The following is a 17,906-nucleotide window of genomic DNA, read 5'->3' on the forward strand; positions in this document are numbered from 1 at the left end:
TCTTTAGATATAATTATATAATTATATCTAATTAATTTCTAATTAATGGCAAAAAAATATATATATATAGGATCCGAATTACGTCCCATGATAAACATGGACAATCATCATGAATCTTGATATTTAGTTATCGTCATCTCCTACCAGGTGGCTCAGTAGATACATAGTCTGCCGTTTTCTTATATAGTAACATGCGAAGCAAAAAGCACTCGCGAGAAAGTACTTATCATTTTCTAAACATAAAATAATGTTAAGTAAATGTATAACAATAACTTTTTCGGGAATGATAAAAAGGAATTGCGTGTGTCATTTTGCTCAAAATTACAAAATACGATATTTTTGTTATATAATAAATATATATATGTTTATATATTTTATATAAACTTTCTAATAATGATTTGACATTTTATATACATATAACTTTATATTATACAATACTTAATTATCTATTAAATAATTGTTGTATAATATATCGATCTGTACCTTAGAGGTAATGAATCGTATTTCCATTATTATGAATTTAAAGAAAACAAAGTTTAAAGTTTTAAATAAGAAAATAATATATTTTTTTAGATATAAAATAAAAGTAGCAACTTGATTTATTGAGTTTTTAATAAAGTAATTTAACTATTACTTTTTCTAAGCATTATACCTTAGAAACTAGTATAATAATAGACATAAGACGTTTTACCATTATACAATTTAAACTCTCGTTATATTGAAAAATTAACTCCATTTTAGCAAAAACTGGAGATACGAAAAACTGGAGATTCTTTACTTCTAAAATACAGATATGTGTGTATATCTGTATTTATAATTTATATTCAATTACATTATTTATAATCAATAATGATAATCGATAATTGATTATAAATAAATAAGCCAGTTAATGTTATATATAAACAAATAAAGAAAGCACGTTAGTTATCACGTTTTACATTTTAGCCTTTTTATAGTTTTTAGTTTTGGACTTATTTATAGTCGGGTTATTTTATATCAAATTTTTAAAGCAAAAAAGAAACGATCGATATATTTCGCTATTCCTATATTCTGTTTCTATCTATCTATCTATGTATTCTATCTGCCTCCGATTCAAATCTGAACTGCTGTAAGCTCGAAAATGTTTGTCGACGATCTATCGATGACAAAGTGCGTAGGACAAGCTTTGAAATAGACTGTGCAAACACCGAGCGACTTGTGATTAATGTTTTTGCAGACGGCCGTTGTCGAGGACGAGCCCATAGGGAGCTCTCACTGTTTTGTAGCCGACCATTTGCCACTCACCCTCTGAACATTCGTTACGAGTTGTTGGGCGTTTCGATTGCTGGCATCTTCCAACTATTTGGAGACCGTGTTTCTCTCGATTCAATGCGAAATTTTTCAAAATAAAAAATTTACTGAGAAACGTTGTCTTTAAATTCTTCGATTTAATATAAAGTTATTATAAAATATAAATAGTCAAGTTCAAGCTATAAGACTTTAAAAGTTAAAGATCTCTTTTCGTGCTTTATGGTTTAACAATCGAGATATTTAATATCGAACATTTGAGAGAGAGAAAGAGAAGGATTTGGAGAATTTATAAGATATTGGAATATTATAAAACAGTTACAAATAATTCCGTTTTTTACTTTAAGACGATCTTGTGTGAAGGAAAATTGACCTCGACCTCGTCGAAGAATCTGTTATTAAGATTAGGGTCTAGGAGACACCTTGGTATCGCTGTTGCGACAATAGGGAAATCGGAAACTTTCGCTCGCACCCTCGAATTCGAGATGCTAATTGGTGGGTGGTTAGCCCGTAGCCACCGGCAAGTTTTCCGAGATTTATGAGTGCGCGGGCATTGCGGCTAAAGGCGTGAATAAGCTCGAGTCATGGCCAGGGAAGGGTAACACAAGATTTTGAATTAAATGTCAACCGCACGATGAGACACGAAACTAACGTCTCGCCGCAATGTCTGGCAATAACGACGCTTCTACAACTTCGCGCATTATTTCCACCTGGTAATAAGTTAACGACGAATGTTTCGCGATCTTGAACGACAAGTCAGTCGGTTATAGACGAGATCCATATATCTGGCCAGCTCTAGGGCCATATATCCGTCGCGAATGACGATTTATGGGTCAATGGACTCGGAATTGTAGAAATCTAGGTACTATGAGGAGGAAATAAAGATGCAGAAACAAAATCTAGAAAAAAAATGTAGAGTAGGACTTTAAGAGTCACAAAGAAAAATTTAGAGAGAAATTCACGAACTACCTAGTATTCTAAAATCTAAGGATCAACGATTTTAAGTTACGAGGAAAAGTAGAAAAAAAAATAGAAACAAATATTTCATTTGAAATTGAATTAGAAGGCTCTGTTATTGGATATCCACAAGTATATAGAAGAGGGCTAATTAAGAGCGTAATCTTCTATATTTGTAAATTTCATTTGACTTAAAAATCTCTCGTATAGAGTAAAATATGTTTTAAATTAAAATTATGGAAGAGGTTGAGCTTGGACAGGAATTAGGATTATTAAATATCTTTTTTTTTAATAAAGATAAAAGTAGCCACGTTACACGGCTTGTACTTTTTATAGTTTCTGTGTGCCAGGTGCACGAAAATTACAAACAAAATTTCAAAACACGGTTTCGTCGTAATTATCATTTGTTCACCGGCTGGTGTCATTTATCGCTGCTCGCTCGCGCCCGAGCGAATCTCACGTTGGTTTATTCACGCACCCGTATATACGCTACGTTAAAGTATGAAAAATGACGTATCTTGCGTGGCTTAATGGTCCATCCCCTTTTTCCCACGCGCGTCGTTCGCGCACCGCGGCGAATCATTTTGGAAAATAATGATGCTATCGGTGGATACAGTCTAAAGATAAAATATCTTCGTTGCGAATCATCGAGGAGAATTGCCATAAAAAAAGCTAAGTGCCGAAAATAAAACAAAAGCCTCGAGAATCCCCCTTCTTTATGATATTATCCCCTTTCCTCGAACATCAGGTTGCCCACAATTTCTCTCCAAACTTCGTGTTCAAAAAAATTCTATAAATAAACGTAACGTGTAATAAATGTGTGATACGTGTCTCCACTTGAGTGGCTCTCGTCCCATTCCCCCCCCCCCTCTAAAAAAAGTAAGAAAGACGAAGAGGAGCTATAAATTGGGGGTGACGAAACTCGGCAAGATGCAAAGACCGTGGGGGCAAGTGCAATGAAAGTGCCATTTGGTACAGCACACACGACGCTCACCCCTACGACTGGCACGTGCCTCGAATATAATTTATTGCAGTTGGAATTTTGTGGGGTGTCTCGCGGATCCCCGGCGTGCTCTTTGTACCTAGCGACGGGTACAAGCCACTTCTGTTGTCTGCTCGATACACGGGATCCAGCTTCTGCCAATAATGACGATCACTCGACGGTGAGTATTCGGCAAAACCACCTCTCTTTCCGTAGGGTAGAAAAAGGAAAAACAGACGCAGAGAATCATATAATATATAAGATTACGAGTCGTTTTAGCAAAAGATAAAATAAAGGCGTTAATCTAAGGAAATCGTAAATAATTTTCTTAAAAAATATTGCATAGCGTTTAAATTTGTTACATTTTTTCAAAATGCGATAAGAAAAAAGAAAATAGAATGTAAATTCCTCCATCTATTCAAAGCTGATTAAAATCCTGCACAGAAGAAAAAGAAGTGTTAAATCAAGACTCACATACTTGGTATATAAGCAAGAACCTATAATCTTCTTATAAGAATTTCAACTTTATATTTATTTCAACTTTTTTTATATTAAACTATATAAATACCTTTATTTAAACAAGTTCTTTTCGTTTAACGCAATTTATATCTCATTTCAAGATTATATAGATTCTTGCTTATATACAAGTATATAATTCTTGATTTAACACTTCTTTTTTTGCGTGTCAAAAGCATCAGTTACGCTTCCTAATAATTCTTTATAATTAAGCAATTATTTATATTCTTTTGCGCAGGACATTATTAAGAAGTAAAATTTGTTTCTTTATCCGTTTAATAACACGGTTTCTCATGTATTCCTAACGAGCTTGTTTTTCCACCCCCGTCGTGACAACCCGTTTGAAAGGAAGGACACTCGTGAACGATATATCGACTTCATACGTGTCGCACTTGGAAATCGCGATGGTTTCGGTGGAGCGTCCCAATAATTCGGATCTCGTATTTTGCCGAGAGCACCGCCCGGGCGAATCCCGGCTACCCTCATCGCCAAAACAACCACCCTCGCGTACGTGAGCGGGATGAACAAGCGGGATCAGGCGGGTGAGTGGGCTCAGCGGGAGGGAAGATCCCGAAGTTTTTGAGTTCGTGAAAAGTTCGACGGTCCCTTCACACGTCTTAGATTCTTTTTCCAGCAAAATGCCTCCTCCCGTGCCGTGCAGCCGCGATCGAATCGCCCGCCGTCGACTTCGTTTGATTCGAGTTTATTTTGGACCGTTCATTATCCGACCTCGAATAGCACTAACCGAACTAGAACGGATCGACAGTAATCATATCCGAAATAAAGATAATAATAATAACCGTATTAAAATAATCGATTTAAGAATGATCCCTGGCAACGCGCGCTTTGTGAAATTACGGCAAATGAGACTTTCTGATCTTCCGATCTTTTCACATCTCTTTCCTGGTCTTTTCAATCTTCATAATCAGTCTTTGAAATCCTCGAATTTCTTTTTCAGTCCCCCTATGGCCCCTATTAATTTCCGTACATTTATTTCCATTTTCAAAAAGGCTATGGAAACTGGAAATTAGGAAATGAATCGCGTATTTAGGATCAAATTGAAGCGGAGCTCTTTCAAATTGCAGACATGAATTTTTTTTCTACACGCTGCTTGGCGAAAACGCCGAGATTTTCCTCGAATTAAATGGCACCTTTCGAGATTGCCCCTTTCACCATTTCCGTTTGTGATATTCTTAAAGCGTATTAGCTTCCGTCACGAGTCCCGCGGGAGCAATCTCCTAGAAAGTTTCATTCAAGTTTGGTTGCCGGTTATATTCGTATATCCCTCCTGTCGTCTGTCCGTTAGGGAAATCCGAGATGAGATCAGTCACGAGATTTATCAATTTATATCTCATCTAATTTGCGGGTCAACTCGCGCGAAGCTACATATATTTTATGACTCAAAATCGAAGCTGGTTAATCGATACACAGAAGAAAAAAAAGTGTCAAATTAACACTGATATGCTTGTAGGTATATATAATCTTCTTATAAGAATTTCAACTTTTTTTTCTTAATTGAACCATATAAAACTTCGTTTGACTATATAAATGACGTTATTCAAACAAGTTTTTTTCGTTTAATGCAATATAATCTCATTTCAAGATTATACATATATTCTTGCGTATGTATACAACTACATCAGTGTTGATTTGACACTTCTTTCTTTTCTCCATACGTGCCAGAAATAATAATGTAATATATCGTGTAGTATAAGAGTATAAATAATATCAAGCGCACTCGCGAGTGCGCTTGTTATTATTCTCTTATAAACAATTTTTAATTTTAATTAAACAATTTTTAGACATTTTTAAAAATCTTGTCTTTTATTTAAAGACGTTGTAAACAACGTTTGTGGGATCTAAACTGACGAATGTGTTCTGCAGAGGAGGTAAAATATATCATTGCAAGAGGTTCTCGTTAACAATATCGGAGGGCTGCGTGGATTCTGCGTGATGCATCGAGAGCATCACGGCGGGGGCGACTAGGGGGGAACGGCGCGCGGACGAGAGGGAGATGCTATAGATGTTACTACTGGACCGAAATCTGGCCTCAGTCGTGCGCGACGCGCCATATGCGGTGGACCATTTGTCAGCCCGCTCACAAAGGCCAATAATCTCGCGTGACACGTGTGCCTGCCCCGATAAAAAGCGTTACGTGTCGCGCGCTGGAAGCGTTCGTGGAAAAAGCTTTTTCCATCGCGACAGAGGGAATTCGGGTGTCGCACGGTGCGCCACGGGGCGCGTGACACCGGTAATATAACGCGACGATAACCGGATAACTCATTTCCCTATACGTCTCAGGTATATCGAATATCGATTAAATTTAGTCGCCGAAAAAAAAGTTCCTATAATTATTATTTAAGTCGCGAATCTACCGAAGTAACCGAGGTCGGATTTGAATTTCATCGATCCGCGAGAATGTTCTGGCTCTGCATCTCAATAATCTGGAGCACGTGGCAGTCGCCGATGAGGAAGGCGCAGGGAACGTCGTGAGCGACTTCGTTATATGAAATAGGTAAGTATTCATACTTATACTCATTTGCGTGCATCTTAAGGCCATTGCACGTAACAAAGATTTAGCCATAAGGCCGTAAGAAAATAAACCAATCACAGTTGATTATTCTCCTCGCGCTCGAAGAATAATCGAGTGTGATTGGTCTATTTTCTTATAGTCTTACGATTACGACTAAAACTTTGTTACGTGCAATGGCCTTTACAGATATAAGTAAATATGAATGACTCACTTAATATGATTAATAATGTATATAGGTATATTATATAATAATTCATTTATATATTCGCGGTGATCGTTACAATTACCACAAGTTACCCCTTGTACTCCCTCTCCCTCTCTTTATGCCCGCATGCAAATGCGCTTTTACTACTAATACTATTTATTTTGATTACTTTCGCTATTCACGATAATCACACGCACATAAATTCTTTATTCAACGTATCACGAGGGTAATTTCAATGACAATTAAAGTTTAAACCTTTCGATGTAGAATTAAATTGCTTAATGGATTCCACAGATTCCTCGGAGTATCTGCAATTAAAACTTGATGCAATTGCGACGCGCCACCATCAAATAATGCGAACTTTCGGGAAAATTGATCCGCTTAGCGAGAGCTTACTTATTTAATTATCGAAAGCGTGTCATAGGAAATTAAAGAGCGTCGTACGGATCACGTTGCAAAGCGCGCAAAAAAAGACAGAGAGAAAAAGAGAAAGAGAGAGAGAGGGGGGGAGAGAAAGCGACGATATACGAGACATAAACTAATTTAACGGCGTGCCGAGAAATACCGTTATAAATATACCAAGATTTAGATAATTACGGGGGGTAAGACTGATTACACGCCCAACCCGGGCGGCCTTACATTTATTAGGGGCGGACAAAGCGGCCGAGATAAGAGCGCGCTGAATCACGGCCCTGATGAGACACGAGCGTGCAAATGTGTTTTCGGTGTAGCCGCGACAGTACTTAACAATTGCCCAAAATAACACCAGAATCTCTCGTGTGTCACTCCGGTGTGGAAAATGGCTTTTGCGCCGCGCGTGCCGCTAAATTCGGACCAAATCGAGAATCGAGATGTGTTCATGTGTGCATCATGCAACGCGATGCAACGATTCGGTCGACTCGGCGCGACAGCGTGCATTCATTTGCTTACCCCGCGCTATCCGCAGACTCTTTGACCGTAGAAGTAATATTATAGTCAGAGCGCAGACTGAAATATGTATCTACGAAATATTACCCGGGAAACATATCGCATCCCGAGAAGAATACTGTCACTACTCAAAAATACACAATTTTCAGGAGAGAGGAAAAACAAATTTGATTCAATTTTTTTAAATCGTCAGATAAGTATAACGCAATTACAATTACGATATTTTGTTATAGTGAAACTTATATTGTTTTTTGAAGAAGTCTGCTGTAATTCACTTGTCAATTCACTTATGACGCTATTCATCCAGGAAACCGCAATATATAATCGGTTTATAAAAATAATAATTCCCCGTGCAGCGAATTTCGTTCACTAAAAAAAAAAAGAAAAAAAAGATTGTTTAGTTGAACTAAAATGTTTAGTTGAACGTATCGGATTAAATATTTTTTCGGAATAACAATTTTTTTTCAGTATACGTAGGACTTGTGACACTATTATAACACGTAGATAACATTTTAGGAGCATCCTTTTTATAGGCTGACAATATTCTTCTCGAGGTGCAATGTATGTGAATTGAAGAAAAAAAGAAAATTGATAATTAATGCACGCAAAGTGTACGATACTTCAGTTACGATATTTTAGCAACGTAATGAATTCTGATTTCAACTCTTTGAAATAATCCATTTACAAACAAAATTTTTCCATACCATATTGAAATGTTTATTAAATGTCACGTCATTTTATTATCTTCAAAAATAATTGCACGCGCGGAAGATAATTATAAATAATTATAACGAATACGTAAAATAATAAATGAATTACTCACCCCTGGTTATTCTCGCGCCGTTCGATGCCTCCCCGGCCTCCTCTTCACTGTTTTCTCCGGTTTTCTCCGTTGTTGCTTCTTCATGTCACAACACTCATTCGCGAAAATAGAGCCTATTAGTAATTACATGCACAATGCATTTTGCGAATCTCGCAAAATATCCGTATTATTAATAAACAGACGTATCACGACTTGACGTTACTTCAAATCCGCGGATTCGCGTGTTATTCTGCGATTTTAATCCGAGAGAACGACGGTCGAGTTACATTGAGATGCGGAATATCCAAAACGCGACGGAAAATCTATTCCATGTCAGGCGTCGTTAAAAGGATCGCTCGTATAAGCATCGTAAATGCATGAGACAGTAATTTATCGTAATAACACGTATCAATTTATAACATCGTGTTCTATACCGCTTCGATTACCATTCCGAATGTACGAGTCGCGCGTAATATCTAATTAATATCTCTATAATTACGCCTGGATAAGCTTACGCGGGTCATCGAACGCGGCAGTCGATGTTTGGTTGCTAAACGATCGCGGAAGGAATAATCGCGTTTCTTCGACACTATTTGCATCTCGAAGGATAATATTTGCAACGGCACACGGAGCGCACTCGTGCACCAATGTCTTCCCGCTCGAGCATTTTGTCGCGCAAATGACAAACGACCTCGTATACAGCACGCTGTACACCGCAGATAACTGCCGACGCGCCTACCGCGCGTTGTTGCACGAAGTGTTTTGAACGCGTATTATGCGCAAATGTGATATTCTCCGTTCCTTTTCATCTCCAACTGATTTCGACGGATGGGTTGTTATCGCGCGTCTCGCGCGCGCTCCGTTTCGCGAAACTCGTTAGCGTCGCCCAAGACAACGATCAATATCCGCTCAATCATGAATTAAAGAAAACGCGTGAAATAATTTGTAGCAGTTAAAATTTGCTATTCGTAATTAGTTTATCAAGTCGTTCGCTTATAAAAACCGAAATATTTTTTAATTGTCAGATTTTACTGTAAATTATCGCAACGTAATCAAAGTAAATAACATCTCGCTAATAAAAAAAAAATTCAAATAAAAATTATTTTGGTCGATCGAGAAGTACAATCCGAAAATCAGTCTTATTTTATTTTCCTTATTACCGCAAATGAGTTAGAGTCAGCAACTTGTTGCGCTGTCGTTTCTCATTTGCGCAATCCTTTCTTATTCTTCGATATTCCGACTTACAGCGACGAGAACCGATTACGAGCGCGCGTGATTCTTCCGCTCGGAGAAGATAGTCGGAGGACTCCGAACTTCCGCGTCTCCGGGATAAAAAGGCCTGATTATCCTTTCTTTTTTTTTCCTCACGGATAGTTCGGCCACCGCGCTACCCACCCGGGGAAGAAAAAAAGAGAGAAGGATCTCGGAAAGTTCTTAAAGACTGACGCTATTTCTTCGGGAGGGATCACTGGCCGTGACCTGTCTCTCTCTCTTTCTCGCTTTCTCTCCCCGAGATGGCTCAAACAACTTTAAGATTTTTCGTCGCGTCGTCTTCCAAAGTTACAAGGCTTACATGTATATCCTTCGTTCTTACTCGCCGCTTATCCACCATCCTTCAACTTTATCCCGCCTTTTATTTTTGCGCCGTTCGTCTCCGCCCGTAAAGAGGAGATACGTCGAGAGAATCTCAAATGAGCGGGCGAATTAAAAAGGAAGAACGATCGAATCAATTTCGCGAAAACTACGAAATCTCGAGTCTCTCTTCGGTATCAGTCTCTAACGTTCAACGCGATAGTTAAATTTGTACTTATTTTATCACTAATGTCTAATACCTAAAGATAATTAATGAGTTAATGACCGTCGAGATAAGATCGCGAGATAAGTTCCCGACGTGGACGTTTTTCATTTCGCAGATAAGCGCACCTCACGGATAAGTTCGCCGCTTTTACGAAGGGTGAGCCTCCGCGATGAGAAGAGCGGAAAATGAGTAAAACCGGAAGACGAGAAGGACGTGAAGCAGGGCAAATCGCGCCATAATACACCGCGAGCGAAGATGAGATCGGAAACTGCGTTGTACCTGCTCTCGCTGCTGATCCTGTCGCTGAATGATCCTTCGTGGGCCTCCGCGGAGATCAGAGGTTCGTCGACACCATTAAGTTTGTTCGCTAATTAGCGCTGCAAACGAGACATTGTTATCGGTTATTATCGAGTTGTAGATCAGCGTAATTGTGGCTTTCTATATTTAACAAGCAAATCTAGTTTTCTTACAATAGACGCATCACATTTCTTCTTATTAAATAATTTATTTATGATGTTATTCGCGTCGATGTGAATATGTTCGAGCAATTCGCGAATAATTTTGATTGAAGAGAAACTGCAATTCCGGTAGAGAAGCCTCGGCGGGAATGAGATTGCGCAGCTTAATGAAGTACGAGGGCCGAAGCTCCATCGGGAAAGAACCGTTGATCACCTTTGTAATGGAATAACATTCGCCTAGATCGAGGGACAACGTATTTAGCACTATCCGTTGAAATTGCTGATGAGTGCGAGCAACAGATTAAATAACGTGCGTTTCGTCGTTTAAAACAGATGAAAAAAATTGCGATTGCAACATTTCGGAATTAAGCGTGGCAGTATCTCTCTATGAGGTGGTAATGATACAATTAAAATACCCGTCTCAAGATGCCTGACGTGTTTTCCCTGTATTCAACGCGTTAGAGGAGCCGCTAGTTGATGACTATTCATGTCCCTTGTAACGAGAAAATCGTTACGTAGAGAAGCGTATACCGCCCGAGGATACTTGATGTAATTAATCGTATGCATTGTCACGCGTTTACGCGATACGGATGGCCCGCAGCGATCGTGCACCACTATCAATGGGAGGTACTAAATATATACTTGTTCGTAAGAAATAAAAGGGTACGGTATGTTTTTTCAAATCACATAAGGAACAAGGAGAATAAAAAGTAAAATATATGTAAAAATTAACTACATGTAAACAAAATGTAATACATATTTTATCTTGTTCATTACACGGATCTAAAAATATAGGCTAGATAAATCTGAAAATAATTTTGTTGCGCCATCAAAATAATTATGTAATAAGAACACTCAAGCTAATTGCTAAAATGTCAAAATTTTTTACAGCATTATTATAATACTTCAGCGACTTACTATAATTATTTTGATGGTGCAACAAAATTATTTTCAGATCTGTATCTAGCTACATTTTTATAGATGGTTCAGCAAAGTTCTTTCCGTGTAATGCTTATGTTCGTTTGCCGTAAAATAATACGTTTGCAATAATTAAGATTAAATTCCAGCAACGTTATTGAGGTTTAATCAAATATTCGGTATAATTTCTAAAAGATATTTACGAAAATATTGCTAAACGGTGTTAATTAATTAGTCGAACAGTCGCATCGCACGAACACAGACGTGTTTCTCCCGCGTGTACACGCATGCATGCACGCACGCATGATATAATTAAGATGACAAATATAGCTGAGTCGGGAAGCAGAAGTACACGGGACGAAACACGATATCGGCAAACCAGCAGCAGCGCCTCAGTTCAGCGAGATTGCTTACATCAATGGCAATTAATTAGCCGGTAAACTCTGAGTAATTTCATTAGTCCGGTGAAGGGTTGGAGGGTCGTTATATAAATAAGATCGCGTTTTCGTCGACGAATACCGGCGGCATTTCGATAACCGTTTCTCGTCCTTTCCTGCGAGATAATTTATCTGACGAAAGATCTCGAGGAAATTTTGCGGAAGGAATATTGTAAAAAAAGAACCAGCGATATGCAAAATATTATTCGAGATAGCTGAACGCGTAATACTTGTCCAAAATATTACTCGAACATTTTCTATTATATATTATATATAATATGATTTATTATATAAATATATATAATATGATTTATATGTATGTGCGCATATCTTTGATAAAATAATAGAAAGTGAGAAATATATATAATTATTTAATCGGTGCATTCTGCGTTTTGGAATACGCATCATAGTGGACCTATTCTTAACTCTTAACGACAGTTTCGTTATCGTTATATTGTCAATGCACAGCTTTTTTACCATATATAATATCTGCGCAGTGCAAATATAACGATAACGAAACTGTCGTTAAGAGCTAGTGAGCTACAGAATAGACCCACAGGTCTTTTCAGGCAAGATTTTCACATTTTTTTTTATTACGTATACCTGCGCTTGTTTTGCTATAAACGCAAGGTATCTGTACACGTTATTTTTTTTCATTTGAATGATACATTTTTCGCGTTTACAATAGGATGCAATCGTACTATCAGAAATTCAGTTGGCTGGATTCGCTGGACGGGACGAATGGGTCGATGCATCGTGCGAATCAGAGCACCGCTCAAGGATCCGCAGGTTATTCGCAATTATATTTGCAATAATTATCTTCAACGAATTACAACTTATACTTAATAAAAAAATAAGTGCAATTATATAATCAAATAAAAGTCGAAGAGAGAAATGGATAATTCTTCTTCTTCTCTAAATTCACGATACGTGGGCTTATTGTAGGTGATCGAAGTGAAAGTGAGGAGGTTGCAGGTGGGCTTTCTGAAGGAGGCCCGTTGCGAAGGGGCGTATTTTCAATTCTCAGACAGCGCCGACGATCCCGACGACGAAACAACAGGTCGATATTGCGGCCACGTGACCGGAAACGCCACGAGGTACTCCATTCCCCTTTCGCGGACCGGGGTAGATCCCGTCGATTTCCGGTGGGTGGGTTATCTAAATCCTCCCGTTCGTTTGCGATTCCGCAGGCTGTTTTTACGACGCGGTCCCAATCTGACGATCACCCTGTCGTCGGACGAGCAGTTCGCCTCGGCGCATCCGGTCATCTTTTCCGCTCAATTCTCCATCCTGCCAATCCGCCTGGCGGTCGAGCGTCATCGCGGCTACTCCGCCTCCACGTCGCCGACGTGCCCCGTGGAGTGCACCGTGCGCAACGAGCACAGATCCTGCAGGCTGACCTCGCCGGGCTATCCTAGCGTCTACCCACGTGGGATTAGGTGCGCACGTTCGACTACTTTGAGTTAAGCTCGAGTTCGCCGAAATTTCGGAACAAACGGTTCGCCAAGATAACAAACCTTTCCTCCGCGTCAGCAAACCAGTTGCAAATTCTGCTTTCTTACACGTCATCGCGAATTATTTGTCAAATAATATCGAACAGTCGAGTCGTTCGAACGTTCTGGTGAAAGAAGAATGATCACTAAGGGCGTTTTCTGGCCCCCACAGAATTGCGAGAAACAATTTTTTTGTATTGTATGATTACTAGGAATGTCAAAAATAACCATTAGATGAGAAAAAACTCGATCCATAAAGCCAAAATTAATTATTAATTAGTGAAGGTATATTATGGTACCTGAACCTTTTTCATGACTAATGAAATATTTTTGCTCATACAAAAAAAAATTGTTTTTTGAAAATCCTGTGGGGGCCAAAAATTATTTTATTGACCCTCCTTCTTTATCGAGCTAATTTGGGAACATGTTTTTCGAGAATAAGCGTCGAGAGAGATGAGATTCTCACTATTTCAGAGTTCTAAAATTACCTGCAACATTACGCGATCGCGCGGTGAATATATTGAACGCCGAATTCGGTCGATTCGTATAATTCTCAGATGCAGGGTATCCTTGGAGTCGCACGCCGGTCGGTTCAGGATAGGCGGTCAGCCGGAGGACCTTTTCGACTTGATGAACTACACCGATCAGGAGAGCTGTCAGATGGAGGATTGCGAGGACTCCTTCGAGTCCGGGGAAAAGGGCGGATCGTCAATCGCGTGGGGTCGGGAACACGTCGAGGCGGATGAATCTATTATCGGGTACGATCGATCGAGAAATGAACACAGGAGCCGGATTCCCGCGATGAGACGCACCGCGGAGACGAGTGGACAATTAACAAGGCTCAGGCATTACGAGAAAAAGGCGACGCAACGTTACAGCATGGGGAGGCAGTATCGTCACAAAGAGATGCCGCCTAGGTTCGACACAAGCGAGCCGAAGCTTCGCATAAAATCAATGCGTCCGAAGATAACGAGGAAGAACCATCGAGGGGTCGTCTTCAATGGCGATTCCGAAAGGCCGAGCGAGATGATCAGTAGCGCAACAGTATGTAGTTTAAGACCAAGGAAAGGCGCATTAGCGAACAATCAATGAACGTTTTTTTGCTAATTGGCTAATAATTGCTCTGTAGAAAAAAATACATATGCGTTTCTTCATACTTTATTATTCAATTAATAGTATTTTAAAGTGTTATTTCAATTGTTACACAGAAAAAACGGTTTTGTTGAAGTATCTAAAAATTTAGCTAGATACAGATCTAAAAATAATTTTGTTGTATCATCAAAATAATTATAGTAAGTCGCTGAAGTATGATATTAATGCTGTAAAAAATTTTGACATTTTTAGCAATCAGTTTGAGTGTTCTACATAATTATTTTGATGGCGTAACAAAATTATTTTCAGCTCTGTATCTAGCTAAATTTTTAGATACTTCAGCAAAACCGTTTTTTCCGTGTAGATATATTGTTATTTAAAATAATAATCTATATATAGCAATGTTAAAATTCGATTTTTTCATCGTTATTTTCGAATAATACATTTCTCGCGTAGAACTGACAGTATATATTTTATCGCATTAAAATATCGAGATTTAGAAGATGACTGCGCGAGGAGAATCACATTCTCGCTTAACGAGAATATTTAATCAAGGAATGTATTTCCGAATCCGAATCTACTTGTTCACCTAAATCGATGTACGCCCCGTATAATCCATCAAGGCAGCGGAATCCAAATACCTCAGGGAGAATCGATCGACGGGAATCGCGTGCGGCAACGGCGACTATCTCGCGCTTCTGGAAAACGTGAACGGCAGAATTCTGGAGATCTCCAGGTTCTGCGGCAGCGGCCGGGTGCCGCGCATCTACTCGCGCGGGAAAAACGTGATCCTGGAGTTCGTTGCGCGCGAGGACGGCACCGTGATCCACGACGGGTTCCAGGTGACCCTGCACGAGGAGCGCGTCTCGCGGGAGGTGATGAGACGCGCGAGATGCGAATTCGCGTACAGGAGCACCGGGCGGCCGCGGAACGGCGGCAGGGAGAACATCCGATCCCCGCGCAGTTGGTATCCCCCCGACACCGTGTGCATTTACAAGTTCCTCGGTAGAGCCTCGGAGAAGGTTTCGATCCACATAAAGATCTTCCGAAACGAGCCCGAGCACGAGAAGCCGGAGATGGGGAAGCAAAATTTCACCCTGAGCTCTTGTCCGGGCAACGAAATCACCGTTTATAATGGAGCACAGGTAAGCGCGAGCTCCGTCGCACTTGAAAAAAAAAGAATATTCTTGATTTAAAAATATCTTTAGTTTCAATGTGGAAATCTTAAAATAAAACTATATTTTGTAGTAATTAAAATTAATTTATCCATCACGCAAACGCGCTTTTATTTAACCGTGCAAACAAACATGGAGACAAAGAAATGTTAAACAAAGAAAACTCGCTTAAATAATATCATCTTATATAGTTCAACGAAGAAAAAATGTTTTTAATTACAAATTGTAATTTTAATTAAATGAAACTTAAATTATTAAAAATACGAAAATGGATGAGAGGGGAACGGGAAATTCGAGAATCTTTGCATATTCAACTTCGAAGATTGAAAACCTAAAGATCGATGAAAAGTTACGGGCATCTTTGCAAAATAAATCCTTTTTTTTTCTTTTTCTTTGTAATTCATCTTTTATTCGCGAGGTCGTCGCGTTCGCTTGTGAAACGTATACTGAGCTGTGTTCTAAGAAATCGACACAACAATTTCTAGGTAAACGACAGCTTCCTGATGTGGTCCTACTGCGACGCGTCTCACTGGGACATCAACAACATCCAAGTACCTTTGACGTCTAGCGGAAACGAATTATTGATCCAGTACTACAGCGCCAAAGGGTCCCACGATGGGCAGGGATTCACTTATGCCATATCCTACCGATTCGTCAGGAAGGAGCGGAACTCGACTGTCGCGAGACGCAAATACAAATCGATCTCCCTGAGGCCGGTCAACCTGTCGGCTCTCAATCTCAACGACACCGACGATTACGATTGCGACACCAGGATCGGCACGTTCAAGAACTGGTTCGCGGTGCTGGCGGTCTTCGGGATCGTTTCCTTCGTCGGGGCCGTCGTCACGATAGTCGTTCTGACAGTCAAATGCCTGAGGATCGGATCCTCCGAGAAGAAGCTCCTGCAAACCGCGAAATAATGAGGTCTCGCGCGCGCAAGGATCTCGCCAGGGTTTCCCTTCGAGCGACAACGATCGAAGATATCGAGATTCTGTTTTGTAGCAAAAACAGAGACGAGACGAGCTCGCGCAGAAATCATCGGGGAAAAAGAGGTCTCGTCGAAGCTTGAATTCAGGGGGTTCGATTGGTGTACCTTGAAACGAGAGGTGAAAATTACAGAAAGGGAACAGATCTACTAAATTTCGACATAATAAAATCGTAAATACTGTAGTAAATTTCCTCACTTTTGTAATTTTTACCTCGTTTCGAGATACATAATCGACTCCCAGGATCGCTGGATTCGGAGTGCCGGAGGAGGCCGCGGGATCTCGGTCGAACATTTCCACGAGTCGTCGGACGACACGTGTAAATATTTGCGAGGAAAAGGAGGAGACACACGCGGAGAAGTCGCTGGCGCAGAATACCTGCAAAAGTTGACTTAAATTTTGACATAGCGCCAACGTCTCTTCGATATCGCGCGGCGCTGACGGGATTTTCCCGTTTCCCGACACCCGGAGAACGATGTATGTACTACCAGTACAACTACCATATTGTATACCGACCTGAATTTTTATACGTAATGTACGGAACAGTAGTGATTGTAGTGAACCGCAATAAAACACGTGTAAGCAGAAAAGAAATTGGCGGATTCATTGCCGGATGGTGCAGAACTTCGCGATCAAACTCCAACCAACATAATCATTCATTGTCGTCTCTTAAAGTAATTTTTTTCTTGTTCTAAGAATTAGAAAGATAAAATTAAACCGAGATTAAAGTTAATCTACATTGATAGAAGTGGCCATAAATCAATCGGAGTTGATCGCAATTACGTTCGCGTCAGTTCGCGCTAGTCGCTATGCAGAAACAGGTTATACTCACTTTTTTAAGGAAACGATCCCGCGATGTTCCTAAATCCAAATGCCGTCAACGTCAAGTTTCATCGCACATATGGCACATATATTTAATCACCGGTCACTTTAACGTTCGCACCAGTTCGCACGTATTAATTCTTTCGATATCGAGCGAAATCGCGAGACGCGGAACGTCTCCCAACATCCGGAAGGGACACGATCAGACTATCAGACACGATTTGAATGCCGAAGACGCGGTAAATTTCACGTAAACTAACGTAAACTGTAGACACCGTGGCGCCGACAATCGTCGCGAGTCGACAAACCTCTGCACCTGGAACACAAGTACCTTCCGTACCGACAAAGGTTCACCAGGTGTTCGCATCCGTCGCTCTTCTCCGCCATATGCGCACCATCTGTTGATACAGCTGCGCCTGGAGCGGTCGCGGGGCGGGGGCCGCCGTCCGCCATGTATAGTCTCGCGCACGCGCGCCTCGCGGTGACGTCACGCGGCCGTGTGCCGTGTGCCGTGTGCG

At 40.2% G+C, this 17,906-nt stretch overlaps 1 protein-coding gene across 1 annotated transcript; it reads left to right on the plus strand.

The window, feature by feature from the left end:
• Nucleotides 1–10,215: 10,215 nt before the first annotated feature.
• LOC139821706 (uncharacterized) lies at nt 10,216–17,329 on the plus strand. Its single transcript, XM_071792963.1, has 7 exons — nt 10,216–10,347; nt 12,509–12,609; nt 12,766–12,917; nt 13,011–13,259; nt 13,871–14,357; nt 15,029–15,550; nt 16,066–17,329. Exons 1-7 carry the CDS (start codon nt 10,263–10,265, stop codon nt 16,498–16,500), a joined length of 2,031 nt encoding a protein of 676 aa, XP_071649064.1. The 5' UTR covers nt 10,216–10,262; the 3' UTR covers nt 16,501–17,329.
• The last annotated feature ends 577 nt before the right edge of the window (nt 17,330–17,906 follow it).

This window comes from Temnothorax longispinosus, chromosome 11 (assembly GCF_030848805.1).
Source record: "Temnothorax longispinosus isolate EJ_2023e chromosome 11, Tlon_JGU_v1, whole genome shotgun sequence".
Classification (NCBI taxonomy): Eukaryota; Metazoa; Arthropoda; class Insecta; order Hymenoptera; family Formicidae; genus Temnothorax; species Temnothorax longispinosus.